This window comes from Orycteropus afer, unplaced genomic scaffold (genome assembly GCF_000298275.1).
Source record: "Orycteropus afer afer isolate SDZICR_OR568_19922 unplaced genomic scaffold, OryAfe1.0 scaffold00826, whole genome shotgun sequence".
NCBI lineage: Eukaryota > Metazoa > Chordata > Mammalia > Tubulidentata > Orycteropodidae > Orycteropus > Orycteropus afer.
The window spans coordinates 183843-198596 of NW_006922413.1; the positions used below are offsets into that span (position 1 = coordinate 183843).

The window sequence follows — 14754 nt, forward strand, 5'->3', positions numbered from 1 at the left end:
TTTATATATACCATCCCATTGCCTTCTCACTTGCATGGTTTCTGCTGAGAAATCTGAGCTTATTCTTACTGGTTGTCCTTTGTAAGTAACTTTTTGTTTTTCCCATGTTGCTTTCAAGATTCTGTCTTTGTCTTTGGTTTTGATGAGTTTGATGATGACATGTTTTGGTAATCTTCTTTTGGGGTCTATCCTGTTTGGGGTTCATTGAACTTCCTGAATGGATATATTCTCATCTTTCATCATATCAGGGAAGTTGTCCTCCCACAAATCTTGGACAATTTTCTCAGTGATGTTATTTTTCTCTTCCTGTTCTGGAATTCTAATGACATGTAGATTATTCCTTTTGATGATATCCCACATGAACCTTAGGCTGTCTTCATTTTGTTTTGATCTTTTTTCTGATTGATTCCTTTCCAAAGACGTATTCAGGTATTTGTCTTCAATCTCTTTAATTCTGTCTTCTATTGCATCAATTCTCCTCCTTTGCCCTTTCAATGTGTTATCTATTTCTGACAATTTTGTATTAATCTTCTGGATATCTATCTGTAGATTTAGAATCATTTCTGATTTTTCATTTATTTTGTCATTTCGTTCTTGTATTTTCTTCCAAAATTATTCTAGGGTTTTGTCAGTGTTCCTTGATCTGTCTCTCAATCCTTTGAAGATACCTAAGTATAATTCTTTTGAATTCATTATCAGGGAATTCCAATGCTGCTTCTTCCCCAGGGATTTACTCTGGGTCTGTTTCCTGCTCCCTTGTTTCCACCACTTTATCTTGCTTCTTTGTGTGGACTGTGATGATCTGTTGCCTTTGAGACATTGTGATGTTGTTGTATTTATAGCTCTGTTAACTGTTTGTGAAGAGCAGCTAAGGGTGAGTCAGTTTCTTCTTGGTGGTTGTTTATCATTGGCCCATTGGTGGAGAAGGAGTTGGTGATTATCACTCAGTAAGTGAAGTTGAAGTAGGTGTGGGTGTAGTTGTGTCATATGGGGACTGTTGCTGTCTCCCACTCAGTTAGACAAAAATAACAATTGAATAACCATCAAAAAAGTAAAAGCATATGGACAAAAAACACATCATGTAATCACACAGGAACAGTAACAAAAAAATAAAGGGGAAAAGGAAAAAAAAAAAAAAAAGCACCAGAATATGTGGGGGAGGGCAATAAGACAAAAAAGGTAGAGAAGGAGAATAATGAGGGAAAAAAAGGGAAAAACACAAAAAGAAAAACAAGCAATGGAGTTAACCATGAGAAAGAAAAAAAATTGAAACCAGGAACAGGGAAAAGAAAAAAAAACTGAAAACTAGAACCTGGAAGGGAAGAATAAAGAATAAGAATAAGAATAATAAAAAGGACAAAACTAATAATAATAGTAGTAGTTTTGAAGCAGACACAAACTAACTAAAATAAATAAATAAATAAATTGAGGCAGGGTGGGGCAGGGCACCCAGGCTCCCTCAGAGCACACAGACTGGGATGGAATTCCTGCTGGCCTAGAAGGTAGGTTGGAGTGAGGGATGGATGCACCTTCATTCACCAAGAGGGTATGGAATATGAGAGCTACAAGGGGAATGTTGCACCTTTCCAGTTGCCCATGTCCGGAATGTCCTTGTGGTTCCCAGCAAGTGAAGCCTGTTCATAGTCCCTGGAATCTGGGAGAATGCTCTCACTTTAAATATCCAAAATGGTCAAGCTGCTTGTAAACATTCAAAATGGTTATGCCCTTTGGACAGGCAAAAGTCCACAGTTCAGCCCACCTTCCTCTTCGCTGCTTCCTCTTTTATTCACCAGCTGCCAGAGCAGTCCTCCATGCAGTCTCTGGCTAGCAGGGCTGATTTTTAGGTTAATTCCTAGGTCCTACCACCACTCGGCAATATCCAAGCTGTCTGTGCTGTCAGGATTATTGCCAGACCGCAGCTCCGTATGTCTCCTTTTTTGGTATTTTCATCCAAATTCTTCTGCTAGTTGGAGTTTAGTCTACTTCTATATCCTTCTATATCCTTCCCTTAAAGGCTCAGGAGTCCAGGATTATCTTCTGTGTCTGTGTTAGTTGGTTCCCCTTTTCTTTGTTGAAGAGGGCCTGTGCAGTCTTTCTGCCTATTCCACCATCTTATTGGAACCAAAACAACTATCAATTGTTTTAAAAATTACATTTCCTCTATAGTTTTGAAGGATAAAAGTGCTCAGCTACTCCAAGCACATTTGCTTTTCTCATTTAATACTTGAAGTCATAAAAAATGGACAGAGTTCTGAACACCAAATAGTGACTTCCAATTAGTTCCTAAGGCACATGTTTATCTCTCTACTGTTGTCTTGACTACTTCCGAGTAAACATGGACTTTTCAATGAAAATTTCTTCCCCTTCCAATGGCTCTATCATTTATCGTTTTTGTAATTGAAACAAAACTGAATACATAATCTAATTGAGTCCTCCATTTTCTCACCATATTTTCCTTTAACTTCTGCAATCTATCTTCTAACCCCCTCCTGCCACTGAAATTTCTCATTTCCTTAGCACATCTGCTTTCTACTCTTTTCCAAATTGATGATGTACCACTCCTTCCTTCTTTTTCCTTTTCTTTAAACATATGTGGTTTACCCTCTCTTCCCACCCACACCTGCTAACCATCCAAGAATATTTCTCTTTTTTGTGAAAATTTTTTCTTAATTTTTTAAAGTAGTGGTCCCATATAATATTTATCTTTGTATGATTGACTAATTTTACTCAGCATAATGGCCTCTAAGTCCATCCACATTATGTTTCACAGATTCATCATAGTTCTTTAACATTGTGTAGTATTCCACTGTATTCCAGTGTACCATGGTTTGTTATCCATTCCTCTGTTGATGGGCATTTAGGTTGCTTCCATCTTTTCACTATTGTGAATAGTGGTGTGATGAACATGGATATGCATATATCTGTTCATGTCACAGCTCCCATTTCTCTAGGATATAAACCTAGTAGTAGGATTGCTAGATCATATGGTATTTCTATTTCCAGCTTTTTAAGGAAGCACCATACCATTTTCCACAGTAGTTGCACCATTTTACAGTCCCACCAGTAGCGTATAAAGGTTCCCATCTCTACACCTTTGCCAGCATTTGTTGTTTTCTGTTTTTCTGAACTTTGCTGTCAGTGCTGGAGTGAGATTTTGTCTCATTGTTGTTTTGATTTGCATCTTTCTTATGGCTAATATTTGTGAGCATTTCTTCATGTGTTTCTTAGCTGCCTGAATGTCCTCTTTTGTAAATTGTCTGTTCATGTCCTCTTCCTATCTTTTAATTAGATTATTTGTCTTTTTGTAGTTAAGCTGTTGAAATTTTTTATAAATTTAGAGATTAGCACCTTGTCTGATATGTTGTTGTCAGATATTTTTTTCCCCCATTCTGTGGGTTCTCTTTCTACTCTTTTGGGGAAATCTTTTGATGCACATACATATCTAATTTTTAGGAGGTCCCAGTCATCTATTTTGTCTTCTGGTGTGTGTGCATTTTTAATTATATTTGATAGTGTGTTTATGCCCTGAATTAGGACCCCTAAGTTTGTCCCCATTTGTCTTTGAAAAAGTACAATCAGAACTTTCTTTAGAAGTAAGTAAGGATGTTGAGACTTCATCTCACGTACTTTGGACATGTTATGAGGAGGGACCAGTCCCCAGAGGACATTATGTTTAGTAAAATAGAGAGTTAGTGAAAGAAGAAGACCCTCAAAGTGATGGAGTGACATAGTGGCAGCAACAATGGGCTCAAACACAGCAATGATTTTTAGAATGGCACAGGACTGAGCAGTGTTGTCCATAGGGTAGCTATGAGTCAGTCAAGTCGACAGTACCTAACAACAACAACAACAATATTTCTTAACAGAATTTCCTGCCATAAGTCTCTTCCCTCAAATTCATCAAACACAATGAGAATTGGTTAATCTTCCCAAATCACAGCTTTCCTGAGTTCCTGGCTTAAAATTCTTTAATGAGTCTATTTTATTGGGGAAAAAAAAATTACATCCATCAGCCTGATATTTAAGGTTCTCCCCTCAGTGGGCCCAGTTTCTTTAGTAGATAATCATATATTTTCCTTTTCTCTAACATAAACTTTCTGTTCCAATCTCCTATAAGCCATGCTCCCTCAAAGCACAGTGCATCTGCTCCACAAAATCAAATCTGATACTTTTTCAAGGATCAGATTGAGTCTCATCTCTTTCATGAAACCTTCCCATGTTAGAAAGAATAATTAGTCCCTGGGTGGTACACACAGTTAATGTGTCCCACTATTAACTGAAAGGTGGAGGTTCAAGGCCACACAGAGGCACCTCAGAAGAAAGGCCTGGTGGTGATCTATTTCCAGGGGAGAAAAATTAGGCATTGAAAATCCTGTGGTGCATAGTTCTACTCTGACACACACGGGGTTGCCAGGAGTCAGAATCAACAGTGCCTAAGGCATTTGACTGCTAACCAGAAGGTTGGTGGTTCAAACACGCCAGCCGCTCCGTGGAAGGAAGATGAAGCAATCCACTTCTGCAAAGGTTAACCACCTTGGAAACCCAATGTGCATCACTATGAGTTGGAATTGACTCAATGGCAGTGGGCTGGTAGAGTTACTGGTTAATCATTGCCTGACACAACCATTAATCTCCTAGGAAAAATCCTTGTCACTAGATTCTGTGAGTGGCAGCAAATCACATGATATATTCAACAAGTCACAGGCGATTGAAGCCAGAGTCACCTTATCTCAAAGCAGCCAATCTACAGCTTTGCTAAGGACTTATGATTGTGTCCCAGCACAAAAATGTGGGTTCTACCAATCAGATTCCTCTTTGGGAATTTAGAATTGGAAAAGTGAGTTACTACTGCTGAGAGCACATGATGTGGCCCCATGGCTAAGGCAGATATTTTGGGGCTATGTGGAAGAGAAGCAGAAGTGAGAGATCAGGTGACCCCAGAGAGAAATGGAAAGAATCACTTTCTTAGTTTCTTATGTTTTCCAATTAACAATTTAAGTTCATATGGAACCAAGCTGCACCTTATTTTATGATCTTGAATTTCCTGACAACTTTATAACTTTATTCTCCCCACCCCATATTTTCATAGAGCATGCAATTTCTGCTAAATTCCCCAGATAGCAGAGTGTACGTTCTGTCCCGTCATCAGCCTCTCACGTGCTCATCACCATGGGAGAAATGACTGACATAATTCTTGGGTCATTGAGACCCTGACTTGCACCACCCCTAGTGGGGTCACTCTGTTAAGGGGCATATTCCATGTGGCACCACATCTTGCTGCTTTGTAGCCCTGGTTTCCAGGCACAGTGAGCTGTCCTTACACTTTTGGTCTCCATGCAGTAACCTCATGTGGCCAGGGCCTCACCGTGCTGTGGGGAGTAGAAGAGGGATAGTGTAGGCCATTTCTCAGCTCTGATTAATCTAGGGTAAGAGCTGGGAGAACCCAGCACATTCCACACTTTTACCATGGTCACTGAACCCAACGTAGTAGGGTGTCTATCAGTGATGCTCTGGAGGCATTTATTTCATGAGAGCCAATTGTTAAATATTTGGGAATTTTGCAAGCTAGTTGGTAAGCACAACTATTATTAAAAATGAAAAACTCCATTGCTGTCAGGTTGATTTCAACTCATAGCGACCCTATAGGACAGAGTAGAACTATTCCATAGGGTTTCCTAGACTGTGGTATAGTAGTTAACACATTTTGCTGCAGTTTTTCAGTTCAAACCCACCAGCTGCTCCATGGGAGAAAAATGAGGCAGTCTTTTTCTGTTATACAGCCTTGGAAACCCTATGCAGCAGTTCTAGTCGGAATCAACTCAATGGCAGTGGGTTTGTTTTAATTCTTTTTCTTGATTTAATCTATTTTTGGCAAACAATTAAGGACATAGGAGCTCTGGTGGCCTAGTGCCTAAGGCATGTGACTGCTAACCAGAAAGCTTGCAGTTCAAACCCATCAGCCACTCTTCGGAAGGAAGGTTGGGCAATCTACTTCCGTAGTGATACCACCTCAAAAACCCAAGAAGGGGTCGCTGTGAGTCTGGTCCGACTTGACAGCAGTGTGTTTGGTTTGGTTTTGATTTGTGTGAACATAATCTACTTTCAACTTCCTGAGGGCAAATTGCCCCTCCCTAGGTTTGTCCCAGACTTGTCTGCCCATAGCAACATTGCTGGTTTAATAATCAGAAAGAACTCAAATGGTGACTGAACTTACGTTAAAACTCGAAATGGAACTGGGGCTCCCATTGTAGACTGCAGCCTTCCACAAACAAAGTGCTTTAGAATTTAAGCTCTAATACACAATTCAACAATTTCGACATTTATAATTCAGTGACATTGATTACGTTCTTCCAGTTGTGAAAAAAATTTCACCCTCCTATCCCAGTTGTTCCTCTCCATTAACATAAACTCACTGTCCCCCTAACATTCCTATCTAATCTTTTGAGAACTCTGGTGGTGTAGTGCCTAAGGCATTTGACTGCTAACCAGAAGGCTGGTGGTTCAAACCCACCAACCACCCCTCAGAAAGAAGGTTGGGCAATCTACTTCCATAGAGATACCACTCAAAAACCTAAGGAGGGGTCGCTATGAGTCAAATCGACCAAGGGCAGTGAGGTTTTTTTTGTTTGGTTGGTTGGTTGTTAATTTGATTCCATACAAATAGATCTTAAAAGAGCACAATGCTCAAGGCAGACATTCTTTACTAGTTAAACTAAAGGGCCCACTTGATGGCAAATAACAACAACAACAGGTTTTAAGGAGGCTTCAGGGGAAATTTTTGGTTTACGGATTGAGGATTATCTCGAGGTAATAGCTTTGAGGTTCATTCACAGATCTCAAAAGTCTGGATTTCAGGAGAATTTGAAATTCTTTTTCACAATTTCTCCCTTTTGATCAGGATTCCTCTACATATAAAAAGAACGCTTTCTTATACTGCTTTTATACATTAGGAATTGTGCACATGGAGTGGAAATACTTACCTGGCTTTGGCATAGACTTCATTAGAATGTCCAATAACTGCTGTTTCCTCAAACTCTTTATTTGTGACACATAATGAACTGCTGATTTTCCACTAAAATCACAGAGTTTAGGATCTCTATAAAAAAGAGAACCAACAAATATATTTAGTTAAATCTGCTGAAAAATAAAACCAGCATGAGAGGAAAAAAAAAAAAAAAAAATTGCCAGCACATAAGCAAAAGCAATTTTATGAAGTTTGGGTATAATAATAATGATTTCAAAATATATGTGATAAAGGATGATAATTTTCAAGACTTAAATAAAAGTATTATGCTCTATATCTTATTCCCACCCCACTCCAAAAATTTCTAATACTTATAGAAATTTTCCAACTTTGGGCAAAAGTTTCATAACTTTTTAAGGATGTATAAATCAAGGAAAGATTAAAACATCTTGATGAATTGTTGTCTTATTATAAAAAATAGCTTATTTGGTTGCTTTATTTTCTTTCTAACGATTTAACTAAACTTCTTGCATTCTTGATAGCCCATTATTCTAATGCTAGAACTTTTATCATGGAACATGCAAAATAGCATAGACTCTCTCTTTAAACTTAAGCCAACATGCTTATTTCACAGGCTCTTGGTTGAGTGGAGGGATCTTGTGATGAAATCCAAAGTTTTCCTGTCAACTAATCTTTCCATTCCTACTTTGGCTTGCCCTGCCATTATTTAGTCCAACTTGCTAATTTTAGGGTTCCTTGCAACAACAGCACAAGGAGTTCCAATGGTGTAGTGGTTAAAACATTTGACTGCTAACAAAAAGGTTGGCAGTTCAAACCCACCAGCCGCTGTGCAAGAGAAAGATGAGGCAGTCTGTAAGTCCTTAAAGACTTACAGCCTCGTAAATGCTATGAGGCAGTTCTACTCTGTCCTAAAGTGTTACTATAAATCAGAATCAACTTGATGACAGTGGGTTAATGTTAGTTTGCAACAGCAGAAATATCTTGCTGTCCCCTCTATACTGTGCTGAATCCCAGGATTAGATACCAGCTCAGAGAGATCTAACTTAAAGCAAGTGATGAAAATCCTATTAACACGTTATCATGAGGGAAACAATAATAAAACTGTATTTACTGGTCATACACTGGGAAAAGGGTCAAGGCTCATGATCTGCAATCTAAAACCAAACAGTAATTTGTTGTGACCCACAAAAATATCTTCTCATGGCCTTTTCTCTATCAAATGTCATAGTTCAAAGGAAACAGCATAGAAGTAGGAAATGAGGCCTATTCTGTGGCCTCAAGCAAGACATTTAACTCGTTGGTACCTCAATTTGTTCATCTGCCTAGATTAGTATTTCTCCAAGTGGCGTCCTTTTATCTCCTGAATTCTGGACCCCACTCCAGATCTATTTGGCACCATCTCTGGGGTGGTACTTAGGAATCTCCAGTTTTGTTAATCTCTCCAAGGGTTTTTTAAAGTGTAAACTACCTTCAAAATTTCTTTGTATCCCATTAAATTAACTGATCCTCTTACCAGATAAGGAGTCTTTGGGTAGGTAGTACGGGGGGTTAAGCACTCAGCTACTAACCAAAAGATTGGCAGTTCAGATTCACTCAGAGGTGCTGAAAAGGAAGTCCTGAAGATTAACTTCCAAAAATTCAGCCATTGAAAACCTGACGGAGCACAGTTCTATTCTCAAAACCCATGGAGTCCTGAGTTGGAATTGACTCAAGGGCAACTGGTTTGCTTTTTGTTTTTTACAAGAGCTCATATTCTTCACTACACTTTTGTTCTTGAAGTTCCCTCCTCCTTTCTTCCCCCAAAATAAAATTCGTATGAAATACTGAGAAAGAACATGTACTCCTGTTTGATGACAAGAAATCCAGGTACTAGCACTGTTGTTGTTAAGTGCTGTCGAGTCGGACCCGACTCATAGCAACCCCTCCTTGGGTTTCCGAGGCAGTATCACTATGGAAGTAGATTGCCCCATCTTCCTTCCGAGTGGCTGGTGGGTTTGAACTGCCAGACTTCTGGTTAGCAGTCAAGTGCCTTAGGCCCTATGCTACCAGAGCTCCTGGTACTAGCATTAGGAAACCACAATTCTAACAAGACTCACTCACTCACTCACTGCCATCCAGTTGAATCCGACTCATAGTGACCCCTCATAGCAGTATCACTACAAAAGTAGATCACCCAAACCTTCTTCCAAGGAGTGGCTGGTGGGTTTGAACTGCCAGCCTTCTGTTAGCAGTCAAATGCCTTAGGCACCATGCCACCAGAGCATCCTTTAACAAGACAGCCTGTTCATAAACTCTCTGATTTTTTTTTTTTAAGCTAAAATTTAATTGTTTACCTCCCTCTCCAAAAAGAGCATGGTGGCATATAGTAATTTTTAAATAAATGGAAATCGGCACTAGAAATTCGTTCTGATACAATGACAATGCTTTCTGAAATAGTAACATCATGGAGGTGGGGAGCTTCATAAGAAATAACTGACATTTCCACTACTGACACAGTAATTATTTAAACAAATAAAACAAAGAGCTGGATATCACACAAATAATAGATAGTAATATACTAATATCTAACACCTGTGTATCATTTTGTAATTGTGAAATTCCCTTATGAACATGCACATGCGTCTTACATGTATAATAAAAACTATCTATATGTCTAGGTTTTCAAATTATTTCCATATTTAACAATGGCATAGATGCCCTTCAGCTGGTGTGGACTGACCACTCATACTCACGCGCGATGTTTGAGGAGCTCCGACAGAACTTCCACAGGTCTGTAGACAGTTAGCGTGTTGAGACTCTCAAACAGGTCCACATCTCTCACAGCCAGCATCAGAGCAGTCAAGCCATGATGGTTTGGGAAATTTATATCCAGAAGCTTCTCAGATGCCTTTAAAACATGAGGCTTTATTTCTGTTACATTTTTATTGTTTGTTTCTTTTACAGAAATCTTTACATTTTCATTGTTTTTCCAATTTCTCATTCTAACTTCAACATATTCTCTCTCAGGATCTGTCCCAAGAGGAAGCCAATGAGGTGAAAGAAAACAGGCTTGAGAGCCTGAATCTTGCCTCCTTTTACCTGGTTGTTTAATGTCCTGATACGGTTGCCAGGCAAAATAAAGGATACCCAGGTAAACGGTGAGTAATTTTCATTGGGACATATTAATGCTAAAAAATTATTTAGCTAAAGTTCAAATTTAACTTTTTTTTTTTTTTTTAATTTCTATATCAACAGCTTCAATCTCTGACGTTCTGAGCCCTCAACTGCAAAGTAGGAATAATAGTGTCTTTCTTGTTTCAGTGATTGTTGTTGTTGTTGTTAGTTACTGTTAAGTTGATTCTGAATCATGGTGACCCCATGTGTACAGAGTAGAACTGCTCCATAGGGTTTTCAAGCCTGTGACCATTCAGAAGCAGATCACTAGGCTTATCTTCCAAGGTGCCTCTGAGTGGGTATGAACCACCAACCTTCTGGTTAGTAGTTGAGTGTTTAACTGTTTGCACCACCCAGGGACTCCTGTTTGTAGAGGCAGACTATGAAAACCATTTAGTAGAGTGTCTTATATATAGCAGGTGCTCAGTAACTATTTGTTGAATGAATGAATAAATTATTCACAATAATAAAGCAGCTCATTTAACTATATTTATACAGTCAAATTGAGGTGGCTACATGCAAGTTGTTTGCTTTATTGAAAGTGAAATTTAATTTGGATAATCCAGCACTGAAAAGGCCACTTTAAGCCTAGATTATCCAAATTATTTATTTTATAAACCAAATGAACTCACTAATTTCCATCTCTATTTCATTTTCTGTTACTTTAGTATAGTCAAAGTGCCTCTACCTCAACTTCTCCAGGGACAAAATAGAGGTAATGATATTACCTCAGAGGGGTGCTGTGGGAATTAATTAGTTAATATTTTTTTCAGTCTCTGAAAAGAAATCACCTCTTATATCAATGTTTATTATTAGTTAAGACAAGCACGGAATTTTGAGCTGAGAATCGTCTTGCACATTAATTCAGCATCTATTGATTAAGTTCTGGATCCAGTTATGGCACCAGTTTTTTAAAATGCAGTTGCTAATTCTTAGGTGTAAAAAACTGTGGTTATGAAAGCAAAAATTGGGTTACAATGCAATCACAACTGTCAGAAATACCATTAAAAATGTAATTTTTTTCATTCTAAGCCTCAAAGCATGATGTATGGCAATTTTAGACTATCATTTAGCACAACAAAAGAATTTAAAGACTCCTTTAGATTTCATTGTTTCTATCCATGGAGTCCTTGAATGGTGCAAATGGTTAAGCACTTGGGTACTATCTGAAAGATTGGTGGTTTGAATCCACCCAGAGGCACCTCAGAACGACCTGGTGATCTACTTCTGAAAAGTTACAGCCTTTGAAGCACAGTTTTACTCCATAATACATGGAATTGCAATGAGTAGAATTGACTTGGTGGCAATTGGTTTTGCTTTGTTTTTTTCTTATTCTTGGACTATAGGGTGATTAGAATAGCTTTCAGTTTTCTCTATCTTTTTGTGTCTTTACCAGAAGGGAATGGAAGAAAGTGTTTCCTAGCAGCAATAGATTTTTTTTTTCAGTTGTAAAATCATGTAATCTGACAGTATCTTTGCATGTAAAAGGCAAGAGTATGCATTTACTGGTCACATAATTAATGCCCTTGTTTATGCATATGATTTTGTAAGTTGCTTTGGGGAAAAGTACCTATAGGTAGAAAATTTAAACAAGAGGACAAATACCCAAGTAGACAGCAATTTCAAAATATTTCCTCGACTCTTTTAGTTACAGCTAAATATTGAGCAAGGCATAGGCTCTCTGATTCCCTTTTCAGGATAAAGATAATAACTGCAACTGGCCCAAAGGGATCTAAACAGCAATTGTACAAATGGCAATGATGTCAAGGGAACCCTTTTGAGCAAGTTGACAGCGGTCCTCTGGGAACTTCCTGGGACCACATCATTTCCCAGGGGTGCTGCAGGACTTCTTCTAGCATCCAGATGGAGGAAAGTGGAAATAGGCTGCTGCTGTGTTCTTTTATTATCTTGTTTTTCACCCCTGTGTCATTTGATCCTGTTTCTTTCTCATATTTTCTACCTAGAGCTTTCTGAAATGGCGCTTATAAAGAACTTATTTTTATAAAGGCATCATACATAGTTTGTAAACTTCTTATCACCCACCCAAAAGTAGAAGCAAACATCAATTTAACTAACCAGCAAGTGTTGAAGTTGTTCAAGATCACCTTGCCATGAACTTTGTAGAAGTTGCATTTGCGAAGCCTGGATTCTATTGATGGCCAAAAGAAGCTGTCTTTGCATATTGCAATTAGCTACATGGACTGCCGTTTGATTGCTGTAATTGCAAAGGGTGATATCTGCTCCCTTTTCCAGGAGAAATCCAACTACCTGCAATACCACAACAATTTTATATAGTATATTTGAGTGCCAACAGTGACTCCAGAGCTGTGTATAAAACTGACTTAGATGTGGCTCAGATTCATGGTATAGGAAAGGAGAATGAGATGTGAATAAAAAGGAAGGATTAGTTTGGATGCCAGGGACTGCCACTTGCATTTGTAATTTGGGAAACAAAAATTAACAAGATACAGCTGATTTGTAGATGCTTTTTTTTTTTTTTTTTAGGACTAGATATCTGAGAATTTTATGTTAAACCCACATAAAACACTGAAGTCCTATGAGATCACCATCAATTTAGAATATAACACTTAAAAGGCCAGATATTTCAGGTACGTAATTCTTGAATGCTTAGTATCTCTACAGTAGAATAGATTCTCTTCAAAACAGCAAGTTAACCAGTTACTATTGAGTTGATTCTGACTCATGGTAACTCTATATGTGTCTGAACTATTCTCTATAGGCTTTTTCAGAAGTAACTCACCAGGCTTTTCTTCTAAGGGCCTTCTGGGTGAACTTGAACCACCAACCTTTTAGTTAATAGCCAACACCACACAAGGACTCCCAAAATAATAAAGGCAAAATGTATTCAAGAAATGTGGATTGGGGTGCCTAGTGTGTAGCAGAAAATGTCTTCGATTCTGTGATTTGAATGATGAACAAGACAGGGGGCCAGCCTTCAAAGTGTTTGTTTACAGGCTAGCGAGATGCACCAAAAACCAAATTCACTGTTATTGATCCAGTTGATTCCAACTCGTAGTGCCCTCCACTGGGTTTCTGAAGATGGAAGTAGATTGCCCCATCTTCCTTCCGTGGATGGCTGGTGTGTTTGAACCACTAACCTTCTTGTTAGCAGTCAAATGCATTAGGTACTGTGCCACCAGAGCTCCTTAGTGAGGTGCACAGATAGATTAAAAAAAAAAAGGCAATTGCAACACAGTGGGATAAATGCAATGCTAGAAGCAAATACAGGAGACCAAGGGGAACTTGGAAGAAACTTGTTAACCTGTCTTGGAGGGTCAGGGAAAGCTTCTTGGGGAAATAATTTCCAAACTGATGCCTGAGGGACCAGACTCAGTTAACTTGGCAAAAACAGAGGGAAAGATCATCCTAAATAAATTAGTGGGGACAAGTAACGTTCAAAGCTCTCCATGGAATTAGGTATGGCTGGAGTTCAGGAGGAGAGGAGGAGGGGCAGGCGATGCGGCTAGGGAAGTTCTCACAAATCCCTATGAAGTGTTAGGTCTTCATCTTTAGGGCAAGTGGGGGTTGGCGGGAGCAGGCATTGAAAGGTGTTAAACAGGAAAACAATGTGATTAGATCAGAGTTTTAGAAAATTACTCTGGCTGCTGAAATAGATTGCTGTTGGGCAAGAGTGAAAGTGGGGAGACCAGTGAAGAATACTGCAATAGCTTCATGGAGAGATGGTAGTGAGTGAACAAGGAAGTGGAGTGGAAACAAGGATAACTCTCAGATTTCTGACATCAATCCACTTTCTCTATCTTCCTTGCTACCAGTGCAGACCAGGCTGCCATGACATCCTGCCAGAACCACAGTACGGCCTTTCAGCAGCTCTCTCCGTTTCCAAAGGCCTTTGCATGACTTTACGGCCCTGCATAATCTGGTCCCTTGCTACTTTTCCAACCCCATCTTGTGACATAAAGATGGCTTTTGAGGCTGGATAGTGGGTACACAGTTGTTCATTTCGTCACTTTTCTTTAAGTTGTACACATGTTTTCATACATTTTTAGCACATATACTCTAAATACTCTGGTGGTGTAGTGGTTAAGGCATTTGGCTGCTAACCAAAAGGTCGATGGTTCAAACCCACCAGGCATTCTGCCGAAGAAAGATGAGGAAGTCTGCTTTCATAAAGATTTACAGCCGTGGAAACCCAATGGTGGTCACTATGAGTTGGAATTGACTCAATGGCAGTGAGTTTGGTTTGTGCTCTATTTTTATCACTTGTTTAAAAATGTTAGTGGAAAGGAGTCAAAAAAGAGCTAGGGATATAATCAAAACAGAGGCTAATTGAGGAAGCAAATGTGGCAAGCAGGGTTGAGAGTTCCCTTGCATTTAAAGTACCAAGAACAGACATCCCGACACTATGGGAGAGACACCTAATAGAGCTACTACCTCAGGACCATAGTACTGGGGGACACCAGACTCAATTGGCACAACAAAATACATAAAAGCATTGCTCCACATCCTACATTGGTGAGTAGCGACTGGGGTCTTAAAAGCTTTCAAGCCGCCATCTAAGATGCAGCTAACAGTCTCCTAGCATAGGAAATGAAGAAGAATGCAAAAAAAAAAAAAAAAAAAGAGCATTTAGAAGC

General features: G+C 39.0%; 1 protein-coding gene across 1 annotated transcript in view; it reads right to left on the bottom strand.

Annotated features, from left to right (window-relative positions):
• Nucleotides 1-9965, bottom strand: part of MAP3K19 (mitogen-activated protein kinase kinase kinase 19) — an 86922-nt gene extending 76957 nt beyond the window's left edge. The window contains exons 1-2 of the mRNA XM_007957944.1: nucleotides 9718-9965; nucleotides 6981-7096 (exon numbers count right to left, since the gene is read on the bottom strand). Coding sequence (XP_007956135.1) covers nucleotides 6981-7096; nucleotides 9718-9965 — 364 coding nt within the window. The remainder of the gene's footprint in view (nucleotides 1-6980; nucleotides 7097-9717) is intronic.
• Nucleotides 9966-14754: the final 4789 nt, after the last annotated feature.